Source organism: Protopterus annectens, chromosome 11.part0 (genome assembly GCF_019279795.1).
Source record: "Protopterus annectens isolate FY-2018-M chromosome 11.part0, PAN1.0, whole genome shotgun sequence".
Taxonomy (NCBI): domain Eukaryota; kingdom Metazoa; phylum Chordata; order Ceratodontiformes; family Protopteridae; genus Protopterus; species Protopterus annectens.
In genome coordinates this window covers 1,122,217,223-1,122,232,218 of record NC_056745.1, presented here as the reverse complement: position 1 = coordinate 1,122,232,218, position 14,996 = coordinate 1,122,217,223, and the positions used below count along the sequence as shown (strand labels likewise).

General features: G+C 40.4%; 1 protein-coding gene across 1 annotated transcript in view; it reads left to right on the top strand.

Moving 5' to 3' along the window:
* Positions 1 to 14,996, top strand: part of KDM7A (lysine demethylase 7A) — a 1,445,788-nt gene that overhangs the window by 1,375,064 nt on the left and 55,728 nt on the right. The window contains exon 20 of the mRNA XM_044087282.1: positions 7,222 to 7,513. Within this exon, the coding sequence (XP_043943217.1) occupies positions 7,222 to 7,513 (292 nt within the window). The remainder of the gene's footprint in view (positions 1 to 7,221; positions 7,514 to 14,996) is intronic.

Sequence of the window (14,996 nt, the reverse complement as noted above, 5' to 3'; positions counted from 1 at the left end):
ACGTGCCTTGCTGGCGGTTTTATGCTAGATTTAACCAACGCACTATTAAGCGTCAGTATATCTTTGCTTCAGAATATTTTGGAAACAGATTTAACTACCCTGAAATGTCGTCGGATAGCAGTCCGACTACCGGAGTTCACAAAAACCGCAAAGAAAAGGACAGAGACAGACCGTCGAGGTCCAAAACCGACGACGAAGCTTCCCCTAAGCCAGTCGCCGGTTCGCCAGTACTCAGTGAGGCACTTTTGCAGCCCCTGATACCCGCTACTTTCGAGTCGCAGGCCTCTACCGAGACCCATGTGGAGTCCGGCACACCGCGAGATTCTCAAAGTGTTGTACCTGCGGATGTCTCTCCCTTGGATTGGGTCCAGAGCCACTGAGGGTGTCTTCAGTCCTCAGCATTTCTATATAAAACCGATGCCAGCTTCAAAAACAAAGACAAGTGCAACGTCTAAGGCTAAAACACCGACACATGAGCCACGTCGTGCTCAGGCCTCTATGCCCAAAAAGCAGATGATCAAAATGGCTGAAGACCTAATTACCTTGATCATGGGTTCCCAAACCCCCCCCCAATAAGAGGCCTAGGCAAGACACTGATTGTGAATCTTCAGATCAGGTTTCCATTTCTTCAGATTCCTTTTCTGATCAGGAATATTCTGTGACACCCTATGAGGATTCAGATGCAGAGGAATCCATCCCATCTGCATCTCCTCCTGAAGATTATTCCTTTGGAGAAACCTTGCATACTTTGAGGGAACATTTTCATTGGGAGAGTCAAGATTTCTCAGAATCAAAAAAGAGGCTTAGGGATTTCCTCTTTCTCTCTCAGCATAGGCCTTTAGCCATACCTCCTGTATTAGCCATTGTTGATGATGTGTTTTCATAATCAAGCATGACTCCAGATTGCTTACCTCCGGCTCCTAGCAAGCCAGACATATTACAGGGTTCCTGACTCACACACATTTTTATTCAAAAACCCTGCTGCTGACCCTGAAACTGTCTCACAGGGTCCCAAAGGTATAAAGGCCTCAACAGCTAAGAATCCTACCCCCTCTGATAGAGATTCCAGGGAGCTGGATAGATGGGGAAAGAAGGTTTATATGTCTGCAACCTTGGCAATTAGGGCCTTAAACTGCCAGTTTCATATGCCTAAATATCAACAGCATGTTATGGGATTATCAAAACAGAAAATGATGTTGATTTCTAAATGTGTGGAAAATAAAGAATTACAGGAATTATTGCATGCAGCAGAACAAGTTGGAAAGCATACTTTGCAATGTGGTTTTGATTCCTTGGAGGCCTCCTGCAGGGCCGCAGTTACTGGATCTGTGATTAGAAGGCATGCCTGGCTAAAGGAGCAAAATTTGCCTGATCATGTTAAGGCTAAATTGTTGGATGCACCTTTACAGCATGATACTCTCTTTGGTAATAAGGCAGAAGAGGTTTTAAACAAAATGGAGGACAAAGCTAAGTCTATGCAAACTGTAAAAGACTTTTTACAAGTGCAGCCACCAAGATCCAGTAGACACTGGCCTCCAAAAAATTGGTCCTTTCCTGTGTCCGGCAGAGCTTCATGGGGCAAATTTAGGCGCTCAAAGGGCTGTAGATACCCAATCACAGGATTCTTACAGCTCAAAGCAATGGGGTGCCTCTACCTCCAAATCTGGAGGAAATAAAGCGCAACCCTACAGTGAACAGTCTCAATGACTTCCCTCTGCCATCACCAAGCACTTATCTTTTGGCAGCAATCTTAGGGGGAAACTAGCACTTCATGCTCAAAATTGGCAGTTAATAATCCAGGACATGTGGGTATTAAACATAGTATCCCAGGGATACGTTTCATTTCCATACTCTGCCAATTCCAAACAGTTAGCCAGATCTGCCACAAAATCAATGGGCAGAGGCACAGAAACAAGTTACGTCCCTCATGGATATGGGGGCTATTCAGCCAGTGCCAGAACAGGAAAAAGGACGTACCCAGAAAAGACAAGGACTGGCGCCCAATACTAGATTTATCAATTTTGAACACATTCTTGGACATACCAAAATTCAAAATGCTGAGTTTGCAGCAGCTTCTGCCCATGCTGGGCAAGAACGCTTGGCTAGTGACTCTAGACTTAAGAGGCATACCTGCATATCCCAATAAGGGAATCATGCAGAAGATACCTCCGTTTCAAGGCTGGCTTTATGTATTACCAATTCTCTGCACTGCCCTTTGGCTTATCTACTGTGCTCAGGGTCTTTACAAAGTGCCTGGTACCAGTAATTGCATTTTGCAGACAAAGAAGTATACAAATCTATACTTACTTGGACGACTGTCTCATTCAAGCAGAAAACAAGGACATTCTTCTTCAACATCTGGCGTTTGTGAAAAGGCTTCTAACATGCCTAGGGTACACAATAAATGAAAAGAAATCACAAATGATACCCTCTCAAAAGATAACATTCCTGGGTGCAAGCTTGAATACAACTGCCCTGATGGCTTACCTTACGCCAGACAAACAAAGGCAACTGACTACTTACTTCAAACAGATGGCAACAAAAACCCAGTTATCTGCAAGACAAATTCTGCAGGCTTTGGGGTTCATGGCTTCCTGTATTCTGCTGATTTCATATGCAAGACTGCATATGAGGAAACTACAGTGGTACCTAAAAAATGTATGGAGTCAACATTGTCACAGTCTGGGAGAAATGATTCCTCTCATTCCCTGCTTACAACAGGAGTTTCTTTGGTGGGCAGAGACATGTCACCACAACATGGGATGGTCTTTCACTCTACCCCCTGCCAACCAAACCCTAACTACAGACTATCAGACTATGTTTGGGGTCCCACCTGGCGGGGAGATGCATTCAGGGCATATGGAGCCCAAAACAAATGCATCTGCATGTCAACCAGAAAGAGATGTTAGCTGTTCAGAATGCCCTGACAGCCTTCAAGGACTTATTTCATCCAGGACAACTACTGATAAAGATGGACAACACCACGGTTATGTGGTACATAAACAAGCAGGGGGGGCACACACTCCTACCCCCTTTGCAGACTAGCCATGGCATTGTGGGACACAGCCTTGACTTGCCAAGTACATCTTCAAGCTCAGTTCCTGCCAGGAAAACAAAATACTCTGGCAGACGACCTAAGCAGAAACCTTAAGGACCCTCACGAGTGGAAACTGGATCCACAAGTCTTCAGCATGATAACAAAGAAATGGGGGAGTCCGGACATAGATCTATTTGCCTCCCCCAGAATTATCAACTGGACAAATTCTGCACAAGGATTTATCCCAGACAAGCATGGAAAGTGGATGCTCTATCCTTCAGTTGGAAAAACCTATCAGTCTATGCCTTTCCTCCTCTGCCTCTTCTTCCCAAGGTCCTACTAAAGGTCAGACAAGAAAAAACAAAAATGATTGCAATTGCCCCGGACTGGCCTCGCCAACACTGGTACCCAATCCTAAGGAATATGTCTCAACTCCCTCCTTGGTACTTGCCTCAAATACCTCATTTACTGTCTCAGCAAAACAATCAAATCCTGCACAATCAGCTCCAAACTCTGAACCTGGCAGCATGGCTGATCATGTAGTTATTCAAACAACACTTCTCAGTAAATCTGTGACTGATGTCATTTTGGAAGCCAGAAGGCCTAGTACTACAAAGTCTTATGCTGATAAATGGAAGAGATTCTGTGCTTGGAACCAAGCACAAGGAACTGAGACAGCAAAGCCAAATATTCCTCAGATTTTACAATACTTGACTGAGATGCTTGACAAGGGCCTGTCTTTTTCATCAATAAAAATCCATGCCTCTGCCATCTCGGCTCATTACAACACAGAGCCACCAAATTTTTCTCATCCTTTGCTAAAACAGTATCTTAGAGGGGCCAAAAATGTAAGGCCTCCCAGAAGATCACCAATTCCTGCATGGGACCTCAATTTTGTGTTGGAAAAGCTCACCCTGCCTCAATTTGAACCAGCTGTTACTGCAGATATAAAGTTTTTTTTCCTGGAAAACAGCTTTACTTCTGGCAATCACTTAAGCAAGAAGGGTTTCAGAGCTACAGGCACTCATGGCTGTGGAGGCTTTTATTATATTTTACCCAAACAGGGTGTCCCTCAGGACCAATCCTTCCTTTATGCCTAAGGTGGTATCCAGTGTGGCTCTTAACCAAACTGTTCACCTGCCAACTTTTTACCCAAATCCGCAGAACAAGGGGGAGCGGATTCTGCATTCCTTGGACGTGCACTGACAACTAAGATTCTACTTACAGGACCAAATCTCTAAGAAAAACTGAGCAGCTACTGGTGGCATTTGCTGCAGGATCAGAGGGAAAGGCTATTTCAAAGCAGACTATTTCAAAGTGGATAAGCCACTGCATTCATTTCTGCTATTTGCATCATGGTAAACTGGTTACATTCCACCAGGGCTGCATCTGCATCAGCAACTTTTCTCAGAGGAGTACCAACCAAAGACATTCTAGAAGCTGCTACCTGGAGTTCTGTTCATACTTTTACAAGGCATTATCATTTGCCTCTCTTCTCTAAGTCCAGGGCAGGCTTTGCCACTGCAGTTCTGCAGGGCCTTATAGCTGCTCCGAATGCTATTTAGTTCCAGCCTCCCATCCATAGCTTTGGGATTCTACCCAAATGTAATGACTGCAACAGTGAAACACGAAGAACATAGTACAGTTGTGTATACTTACCATAAATGTAGATGTTCGAGTGTATTCACTGTTGCAGTCCGGGTTACCCACCCGCCATCCCCCTTTATTCTACAGCTTTTCTTTCCTTCACTATATTCTACAGCCTTTGTGGTGTATTTGCTTTTAGATGAAGGTAAAGTTTATGTTATGACAATTGCATGTATTTATAGTTATATATATATATATATATATATATATATATATATATATATATATATTTTTTTTTTTTTTTTTTTTTTGCTCCCCTAAAATCTGGGGCAAGAAAAACTAAAGAAAATGGCGTCGGCTGCCAGTTTTATACCCCTGATGACCTGAGGCCATGGAAGAGGAGACAGCAACCGACGCAGGACCCAAGACTTTGATATTCAGGCCGACTGAGGGCAACCTGCCAGCAGATTACCCAAATGTAATGACTGCAACAGTGAATACACTCAAACATCTACGTTTATGGTAAGTGTACACAACTGTACTTTGTATTTCCCAAGTAGACTTCAAAATAATTTTTCCTCAGGTAGACAGCAAATGTTGGAGGTGTGATAGGGCAGAAAGAGGTAACTGGGAACATATTTTCTGTGGGAGTGTAATGAGTTGGTAGACTTTAAAGATTCCCTGCAGTCTGCTCTGCTGGAGATGCTGGGTGAGCAAGTTGAAGTGACTGGGGAAATGATTTTTTGAGCTATGATACAAACTCGGAATTGCCTAGAGACGGGCCTTGGTGAGTCTAACTATGATGGCGGCCAAAAAAGCAGTTACTAGAAAATGGAAATCCAAGTCTAAAACAACTTTACTAGAAAAAGTAAAGATAGTAAAAGAGTTAAAACAACTAGAATTGGGTCTTTGGAAAAGGTTCAGAGAAAATTACATAAGAAAAAATGGGAACTGTGGGATCAATACATGCAGGGAAGAAATTAAGTTTAAAAGAAGGCAGGATTTGAATGAGCTAAGTAAGTAATGGCCGACTAACAATGACTGGATATGTTAAAAGTGATGTATAATGTTTGCAACTACAGTTGTGCCGGCATGGTTTGGAATGTATAATGTTTGCAGCTGAGGTTGTCGCTATGGTTTATTGTCATTTGTATAACTGTAGCATGGCCTGTGTCATACATGATAATTTAATAGAGACGTTTCTTGTTTTAAAAAAAAAAAAAGGTTGCAAAGTTTGCCACCGGCATTCCCATCAGAAAAAAAATACTGTGCAGCTCTCAAACAGCTAAAATTGTATCAGTTTCTCCAACCTCCTGAAACTCGGCTGATTAAAAATATCATGATCCACAAGCCTGTCCCTCTCAACAGTCTGCTTCACTGATGTGTCCCTTCTTGTACTGTCTCTTCATCTGAAAAATGGATGGAAAGTGCAACTCCCTCATACAACTCTCATGGGGACACACTGTGTTTGCTACATGGCAAAACAGTGGAACTCCCTCTCTCCGCCTAATAGATGCACCAGAAGCCTTTAAACAAGACACAAAATCATTCCTTCTTGATGCATGGCAATTTCAGTAGTCCAAACCACGTACCTCTCTCTCCTTCCACCTCTCCCGACAAAGTAATATACTGCTACCACCACCCATAGCATTTCTGTTGTGCATACTCACTCCTTCTAAACTAGTCATCAGAGTGCTCCCATGTTTTATCATTGACCTTCTCAAGATGCTCATCTACTTCTTATTCCAAAGGACATCTCCCTGGCCACCACATACCTCCCCTGTATATCTTCTTCTGTATATTCTTCATAGACTCAGAATGTCATCTCTATTGTCTCATGCCAGACAAATCTTTTCTAGCCTTATCTACGGAATTTACTTTGAGGAGGCAATTTTTTTATCTCGTTTGTCTTTGTGTGTTCAAAGTGTCTTAGCAGATTCCATTGGGCAGAGTCGATCTGTATCTTGTTTAGTTGACAGTGTGTAAAGGTGTGAGTAGAGGGAGTACTGTATCTAAACTTTTGATCTGTACAAGAGGAAAGGTACTATGTAGTCATTAGTCTTTTTCATAATTTTGCGTTTCATTTCATCTTGCGCAACATCTTATGCTTGATATCTGATTTTTGCACCTTTGCTTCATTAATTAGTTTTGACCTTAGTAAATTTTTGTGTGCCATGAAACAGTCCATGACATCTCATTTTCTGGGGTGCCAGAGCAGGAGGTGCATGTTTGTATTTATGTATGTTAACTGTCAAGCTGGAATACTTGTAGCTCAGTAGTCACAGGACTTCAGTGGGGGGGGGTGTAGGAGGAAAGGAAAATTGGCTGTTATGACTACACTTTTCATTTAAAAAAGCTAATGTTCCATATCTAACAAGTCAAGCCATGCATTTAGACTTTATGTACATTTTTTCAGTATTTTAAAATTTTAATGTTAGCCACAGTATCATAACACTTGGTGTTGTTGTGTAAATTAGAAGTGGAATAAACACAGTTGCCAAAATGTGACTGATAAAGCTTGTGTTTGTGCCTTGGGGTTGCTTTAAGTGTCACTGAAACTGTAATGCTGCTTTCTGTTTCCTTGGTACCACCAACAGGTGAAAGTTCAGAAACACATTGAAAAGTATGAATCCTCTAATTTGAGTGCCAGTGTTCTGGAGGGTACAGCTGTGGAGCAAGGTAGCAACAGGGATAGTGGGAACTGGAGTGGTTCAGACTGCCACAGCAACAAGTACTGCTTTGAATCAAGCACAGTTCAAGTTTGCCAGTTGAGTGATGGCAGCCTTAGTCCAGAGCAGTCCTACATCGATACTTCACTGTCTCCGCCACTACATCCAACCAAGAGACCTGCATCCAATCCTCCACCAGTCAGCAACCAGGCAACCAAGGGTAAGATCCAAGATGTGCATACAAAGTTACAGAAAGATAAATGTATGAAGTGTTATTTTGTGGTGTCGTCTGTGGCTAAAACTAAGTGGTACTGTAGATTAGTGGTGATGCATGCTGAGGGCTGAACCAGTATCAGACAGTCTGAGTGTGGCAGAACTTTACTAATTTAGTAGTTGGTATTTCAGTCACCCTGTGTCTTAATCTTACCCTGTTTCTATGATCACTGTTTTAGCCATCTTGTTTTGTTTTGTGTGCCTTTCTCCATCCTCTCCACACACTATTAGAAGTGCTGAATATGCAGACTCCCACTGTATATGTAGCTAAACCCTTGCGGTGGCTGCCTGCAGCTTTCTGGCAAATAGACTGGTCTGTTGTCAATGTCCTCGGCTTTACCCTGTCTCACATCTGGCCAACAGTGCCAAGGTAGTGAGGGATGTTGCTTTTTGAAATTGTTCTTGTACCAACTTTTACTTTAACTAGTGCTGTGTCCGACTCTGGCATTTAACCATGTAGTGACTCTAGTTTTTTCTTTAAAACTGCAGGCTGCTTGATAGGCACTCTGTACAGTCCATGTGTGGATAACTCCTGTTTGGTATTATTTAAGACTTCCTGTCCATTCCCGTTATTCTTCACATGAGGGAAATTTACATCAGCTGTGTTTTTTCTCCGCTGCTGCCACATTGCACTACTGAGACTTTATATTATATTGTATTGTACAAAAATATCCCTCCAAACCAAGTAGAAAGGCAGCTGCAACAAGTGTTAGTAGCCAGACAGCTCCAATCTGAATGTAAAAAACTTTTAATTACATAGCGTAAGCATTTTCTTAACATCAGTTACTTCCTCAGATGCATAAAAACAGTGCATACACATCACATGTATATATACATCAGACATAAAAGGAAACCAGTCATGTTCCACATATTTCCCTCCATTTTTTAAAAACCTATAGACCAGTTAAGATTTAAAAGGGCAACATAAACAACAAATGTGTATGTAAAAAACTCCATGCATTAAAATACAGTGATAGATTATTCTATCATACTATAGAAAGAGCATGTATTAATTTATATGTATGTATAGCCCATACAATTCTTCTTAATCAGACATAATTCATCTTTTAATTCTCCTTCCCTTTAACACAGGTTTCAAGGGGACCATGTCATTCAAACCAGAGTCCCTATGGGCTCCCATGTGTAGGATCCATTTTAACTCTTGTTTCCATTTTATTAATTATATCCCCTATTCTAGGACTCTCCTGTATAACTTGCAAGACCTGAAATTTGATGACTCCCTTCTTCTACAGTCCATTCATGTTTAGCTATAGCACTGTACTCACGTTTCATCCTTGTACAGTAATCATGGTCCCTAATTCTTTCCCTTAGCCTGTGATTTGTTTTGCCTATATAAACCTTGGAACAAGTGGTGCAGTGGGCAATATGTACCAGGTTTTTTGTATTGCAATCAGCTTTATACCTTAGGTGCCATAAATATCCAGAATCAGGGTGTCTAAAATATCTATATCCATCTGTAAATGAACAGTAACTGCACTTTCCACATATAGAAAAACACCAATATCCGCTCTGTCAGTAGTAGCAGCAGCACCGAACACTTCTTGTTGAACAAAATACGTTTATTGAAAATAAAACAAGCTGGAATCCAAAACACACGTCAGAGTTAAGCGCTTTCATCTACTCTATGCAGACTTCCTCAGAACTGAATCATCCTAACCACTACCCTCTTATATACAAACATAAATCAATTAGTTTCATCAATTATATAAAACAATTAAAACATAATAAGTTACGAGAATTTAAAGTGCTCAGTGCTTAATTTCCTTGTCCATTGCCTTACATATATAAAAAAGAAAAAAAGAACAAAGAATATTCATTCAAACTTCACACACTTGTTAAAAACAGTTGCTTACCACATAAAAATGAATATACCAAAAAATATATATAACATTAACATTTATAATATTGACACACATGCCACAATAAAATACATGCCTTGCTTTAACTAAATGAAACCGTCTCCATCAAACCCATTCTGGAAAATAGAGGGTAGCCAAGAGAGAGGTGGAGATTTACAAAAGTTTAGTTAAAGCAAGGCATGTATTTTATTGTGGCATGTGTGTCAATATTATAAATGTTAATGTTATATATATTTTTGGTATATTCATTTTTATGTGGTAAGCAACTGTTTTTAACAAGTGTGTGAAGTTTGAATGAATATTCTTTGTTCTTTTTTTTATATATGTAAGGCAATGGACAAGGAAATTAAGCACTGAGCACTTAAATTCGTAACTTATTATGTTTTAATTGTTTTATATAATTGATGAAACTAATTGATTTATGTTTGTATATAAGAGGGTAGTTAGATTCAGTTCTGAGGAAGTCTACAGAGTAGATGGCGCTCTCTGATGTGTGTTTTGGATTCCAGCTTGTTTTATTTTCAATAAACGTATTTTGTTCAACAAGAAGTGTTCGGTGCTGCTGCTACTACTGACTGAGAGCGGATATTGGTGTTTTTCTATATTGTCGACCGTTCCAGGTGCTGTTTATTGCACTTTCCACATGCCAGAGTTCCAAAAATATAATTTCCCTCTGGTAAAGACACCGTCAGGTTGCATAACTGCTGCTTCAAGTTTAAACCATTCCTAAACGTGTACCTAGGTTTCATGCCAACTATCTTGACAGTTTCATCATCAGTTAACAGAATATGCCAGTTCTTATTAATTACTTGCTTCACAGCCTGTAAAAACACTGTGCATAAGGTAGTACAGTTGGAACAGTATTGACACCAGCCCCTCCTCCTAATATATAGGGTCTACCTCTCCCTCCTCTCTCTCTTTTCACGCGTGCACAAGCACGCCTACCTAACTTCATTACTACAATAGCCTTGAGTGGTAAATGCCATTTCTAAATACTCAAGTCCACGTTCAAAATCCTGCTGTAATGATGACAATCTAGAGACCCTAAGGGCTTGTCCCTCAACAATGTTGGGGAACATATGTGGTGGATGCATACTACTACTCTGCAAAAAAGAGGGTTGATAGCAATCCTTCCTGTGTACACTAGTTTGTATCTCACCATTAGTTCTTGTAATGGTTACATCTAAAAAATGGATCTCATCAGGAGAGCACTGGTAAGTAAACTTCGAGAAACTACTGCTACTATTAAGGTTGTGCACAAATTCATGCAAAGATTCGTGGTCACCCTTCCAACAAATGAAAAGGTCATCCACAAACCTGCGAAAAAACTTCACATTGCTATCTTTGATGTACGTCTCCTTCCATTCTTTCATAACAATATTAGCATATACATTAGCACAACTGGTCCCAATTGCAACACCTGACCTTTGCCAGTAGTATTTATTGTCAAACAAAAACACATTGTATTCCAACACCATTTCCATCAACATACATGTAAAATCAGCTCTCATCTTATTATATGTCCCATTTTTCATTAAGCAGGCCTTGCTTGACCATCTCTAATCCTTCACTATTAGGGATACAAGTGAACAAGCATACTACATCCAAGGTCACCATTAAATCGAACTCATTACCATTGCTTCCTACCAGGTAATTGTGTAAATCCAGCAGAAAATTCTCAGTATCTTTAAGTACCACCTCATAACCTTCAAGAACTTTTTTAAGCTCTTTATCCAGATACACAGAAACAGGCTCAGTCATCCACCCAGCCCCAGCCAATATGGGTGTAAATTTAGGTCTTAAAGGATCCTTGTGGATTTTAGGTAAGCCATGTATTAAGGGTACCACCGGATTTTCCACAAGAAAATACTCATAAATCTTTTTACCTATGTGTCCTGAGCTTATCTTGCAACAGTGAATAAATCCTATACTGCATATTCAAAACACATTCTCTGTTTATAACTTGGTAAGTTGTAAAGTCAGATAACATCTCTGTCATTTCTGTGCAGTAATAGTTAGCATCCAACACAACCACTGTCCCACCTTTGTCCGCAGGATGAATGACTATCTTATTGTTATTCTGCAAAGTACTAATCGCTAAATGTTGTTGTTTGGTTAAATTATCCATATGCCTATTTTGCACTGGTCTACAAGCATAATATAAATCACTTTCACATGCCTTAATAAAAACTTCAATATTAGCTGGCATTGTAGGAATAAATGAACTTTGCTTCTTATACATATTAAAAACATTTCCATCCTTCATTCCATACAGTTTTTTCAAGTCACATTGTGGTGGTGCTGCGGTAGCGTTGTCGCCTCACAGTTAGACGTTGCCCGTTCGATTCTCAGTTAAAGCGTCTACTGTGTGACGACATGCGTGAATGGGCGTTCCTTCGTTGAAGGTTGTGCGTTAGGCCCGGCAAGCCAGCATGTAAAACTCTACTGCCAATCATTAGCGGACCGGAGTTCCGCTGTGGCGACCCCTAACCGGGAAAAAGCCGAAAGACACACACATTACGCACAAACAGTCTGACTTGTGTTAAAATGTCACAAAGAACAATGTCAACATTGGGTATAAAACTCAAACCCTTACATAACAGTTGAGTCTCCCCTGTACTTGGTTCATATTGTGAAATGTTCCATATGAGTTCTGATCTCCATAACCCCACATTTTCTTTATAGTCCTGTTTTGCGATAAAATTGGTGGCTCCTTCCATTTTTGACTGTTCACTGGAGCCCCACTGTTGAATGACCTCTTCCACGTTGGCCGAATCAGCAAAGAAAACATGGAAAAAGCAGAATAAGGCTGCTCATCTTGCTAGAGTAAAGCTTTACACCTTACCACCGGCCCCTCCACATTGGTTGTGGAATTCGTATTCCCACCACTGCTATTGGACATTTCAGCTACAGGGGGAGGAGTACACAGGACCAGGTAATTCACTCAATTCAGTAGAAGGTGCTGCCTCCCGATTGGGCGGTACAGAATTGTCAATCCTTACATTGGATAAATTAGTACTCATAGATGGCTGATTGGCTGTAGAGCTCGCAGTTCCTGGCTGATACCATGGCCAAGTGAATACATGCTGTTGGGAGAAATCGTTGACATCTCTCACCAGCTTCTTCATCTTCTGTGCAAGCAGCTTACTACCATAAGCATTAACTTTCTCCGTTAGCTCACAGAGATAAACATCTGCTCGCTCTTCACCTAACAGACATTCAATTTCCATCTGCTGTCTCACCATATTGTCACAAAGATCTTTCTATATTGGTTGAAAAACGTCAATCAATAATTGTATGTACTGGTTGCTAGTGGCTAGATTAATTTTCTGCCACTGCGCTAACAATGATGGATATACATTGCCATAAGTATGCATGTTCAAAACTCTAAGCCCCCTAGGAACAACACCTTTTTTGAGGCATGCCTCAAAATGGTAACATTGATATTGCAATCTTTTGTATTTGTAGACATCATTTTCTAAGTTCCGTTTCAATTCACTTACCTTCACCTTAGTTGTCACATCCTGCAAAGCATCATTGGGTAGCTCAGGCATTTCACCAACAAGCAATGGATTGTACATGTCAGTTAGGCATTCAGTCAGCCTTTTAATATTAAAAACTTGCTCCATTAAGTTCCCCGTTTTCACCAAGCATATTTTTGCTGCCTTCAGCCATACTCACAAAGTACCTGTATAGAGGGTATAGAGTAACGGTCCCAAAAGTAAGTCCCAACTTGTTAGGTGAGTAGATAAATACAAAAATATAAAAATATCCCTCCAAACCAAGTAGAAGGCAGCTGTAACAAGTGTGGTAGTAGCCAGACAACTCCAGTCTGAATGTAAAAAAACTTTTAATAACGTAGCGTAAGCGCTTTCATAACATCAGTTACTTCCTCAGACGCATAGAAACAGTGCATAATCATATATATATATATATATATATATATATATATATATATATATATCAAAGACATAAAAAGAAACCAATCATGTTCCACATATTTCCCGCCATTTTAAAAAACCTATAGACCAATTAAGATTTAAAAGACAATAACATAAACAACAAATATACATGTAAAAAACTCCATACATTAAAATACATTGGTAGATTATTCTGTCATACTACGGAAAGAGCACGTATTAATTTATATGTATATATAGCCCATACAATTCATCTTAATCAGACATAATAATTCATCTTTTAATTCTCCTTCCCTTTAACACAGGTTTCAAGGGGACCATATCATTCAGTCCAGAGCCTCTATGGGCTCCCATGCGTAGGATCCATTTTAACTCTTGTTTCTGTTTTATTAATTATATCCCTTATTGTAGGACTCTCCTGTATAACTTGCAAGACCTGAAATTTGAATTGATGACTCCCTTCTTCAGTCAGTACATGTTTAGCTGTAGCACTGTACTCAAGTTTCTTTCTTGTACAGTAATCATGGTCCCTAATTCTGGACAGTTCAGCAGAGCATGCAGTGTCTGAAGTGTAAAGCAACATTCCTGAGTTGTTCAGTACAACAGGTGCAGTATCTGGAGTTCAAAGCAACTTTCCTGGATTATTCAGTAGCACATGTAGTGCTTAAAGAATAAAGCAGCATTCCTTGACTGTTCAATGGCATGTACCTTGTCTGAAGTGCAAAGCTGCTTTCCTGGACTGTTCAGTAGCATGTGCAGTGCCTGAAATGCAGAACAGTTTTCCTGAACTTTTCAGTAGCACATGGAGTGTTTGAAGCTTGAAGATCATTCTTGGACTTGTTCAGTAGAACATGTGCATTTGATGCAGTAATGTTAAGTTTTCTATCCCGCCTTCGTTCTTGCTGGTTAGGATCGGAGCAGATCCTCGGCTCTGACTCGGCCATCTTCTATAGCTCGAGAGCTGTTTACTGGCTTGAGGCTACCCCTTATCCCATGATGCCTAGCGCTAGCTACCCAGATCTCGTTTGCCGCTTTAGCTGCGAGGTGTCGTTTTTCTGCCTCAGGCTTGTATTAAGTTTATTGTAGAACTTTTTTCTACAAAAAAATAGTTTTTTTCCTAGGGGTTATTGTTAATTTTAGTTTTATACTTGTGGTATTAGCTAAGTGTGTAGTACTAGTTCCTTCCCCCCTTTTTTTTTAGAACTCGTTTAATTTAGAGAGTTCTCCCCCTCCTTATCCTTTTCTGTCAGGTTAGCCGTTTAAGTTAGAGGCTTTCCTTCTATCTTTTTTATAGGCCAGCCGCTTGAGTTCGAGGCTTCCTATGTATATATAAAAAAAAATCTTTAGTTAGTCTGTAGTATACTGAGGTTTTTCCTGTAGACTGTATATTATTGTTAGTTGTTGTTGTGTTCTTTTTTGGTTTCAGGATGTCTAAAGAATCCAAGGTGTCTGGGTTCAAGAAGTGCGACTCATGCTGTCAGAAAATGTCTCTGACAGATGGGCATACTTCTTGCGTCTATTGTTTATGCACTGTGCACCTACAGGACTCTTGTTCTATCTGCCATGCATTTCGTCCAAGAGTTCTGCAGGAGCGTAAGAATAAGCTTATTCTTAGGGGTCTTTTAAAGCC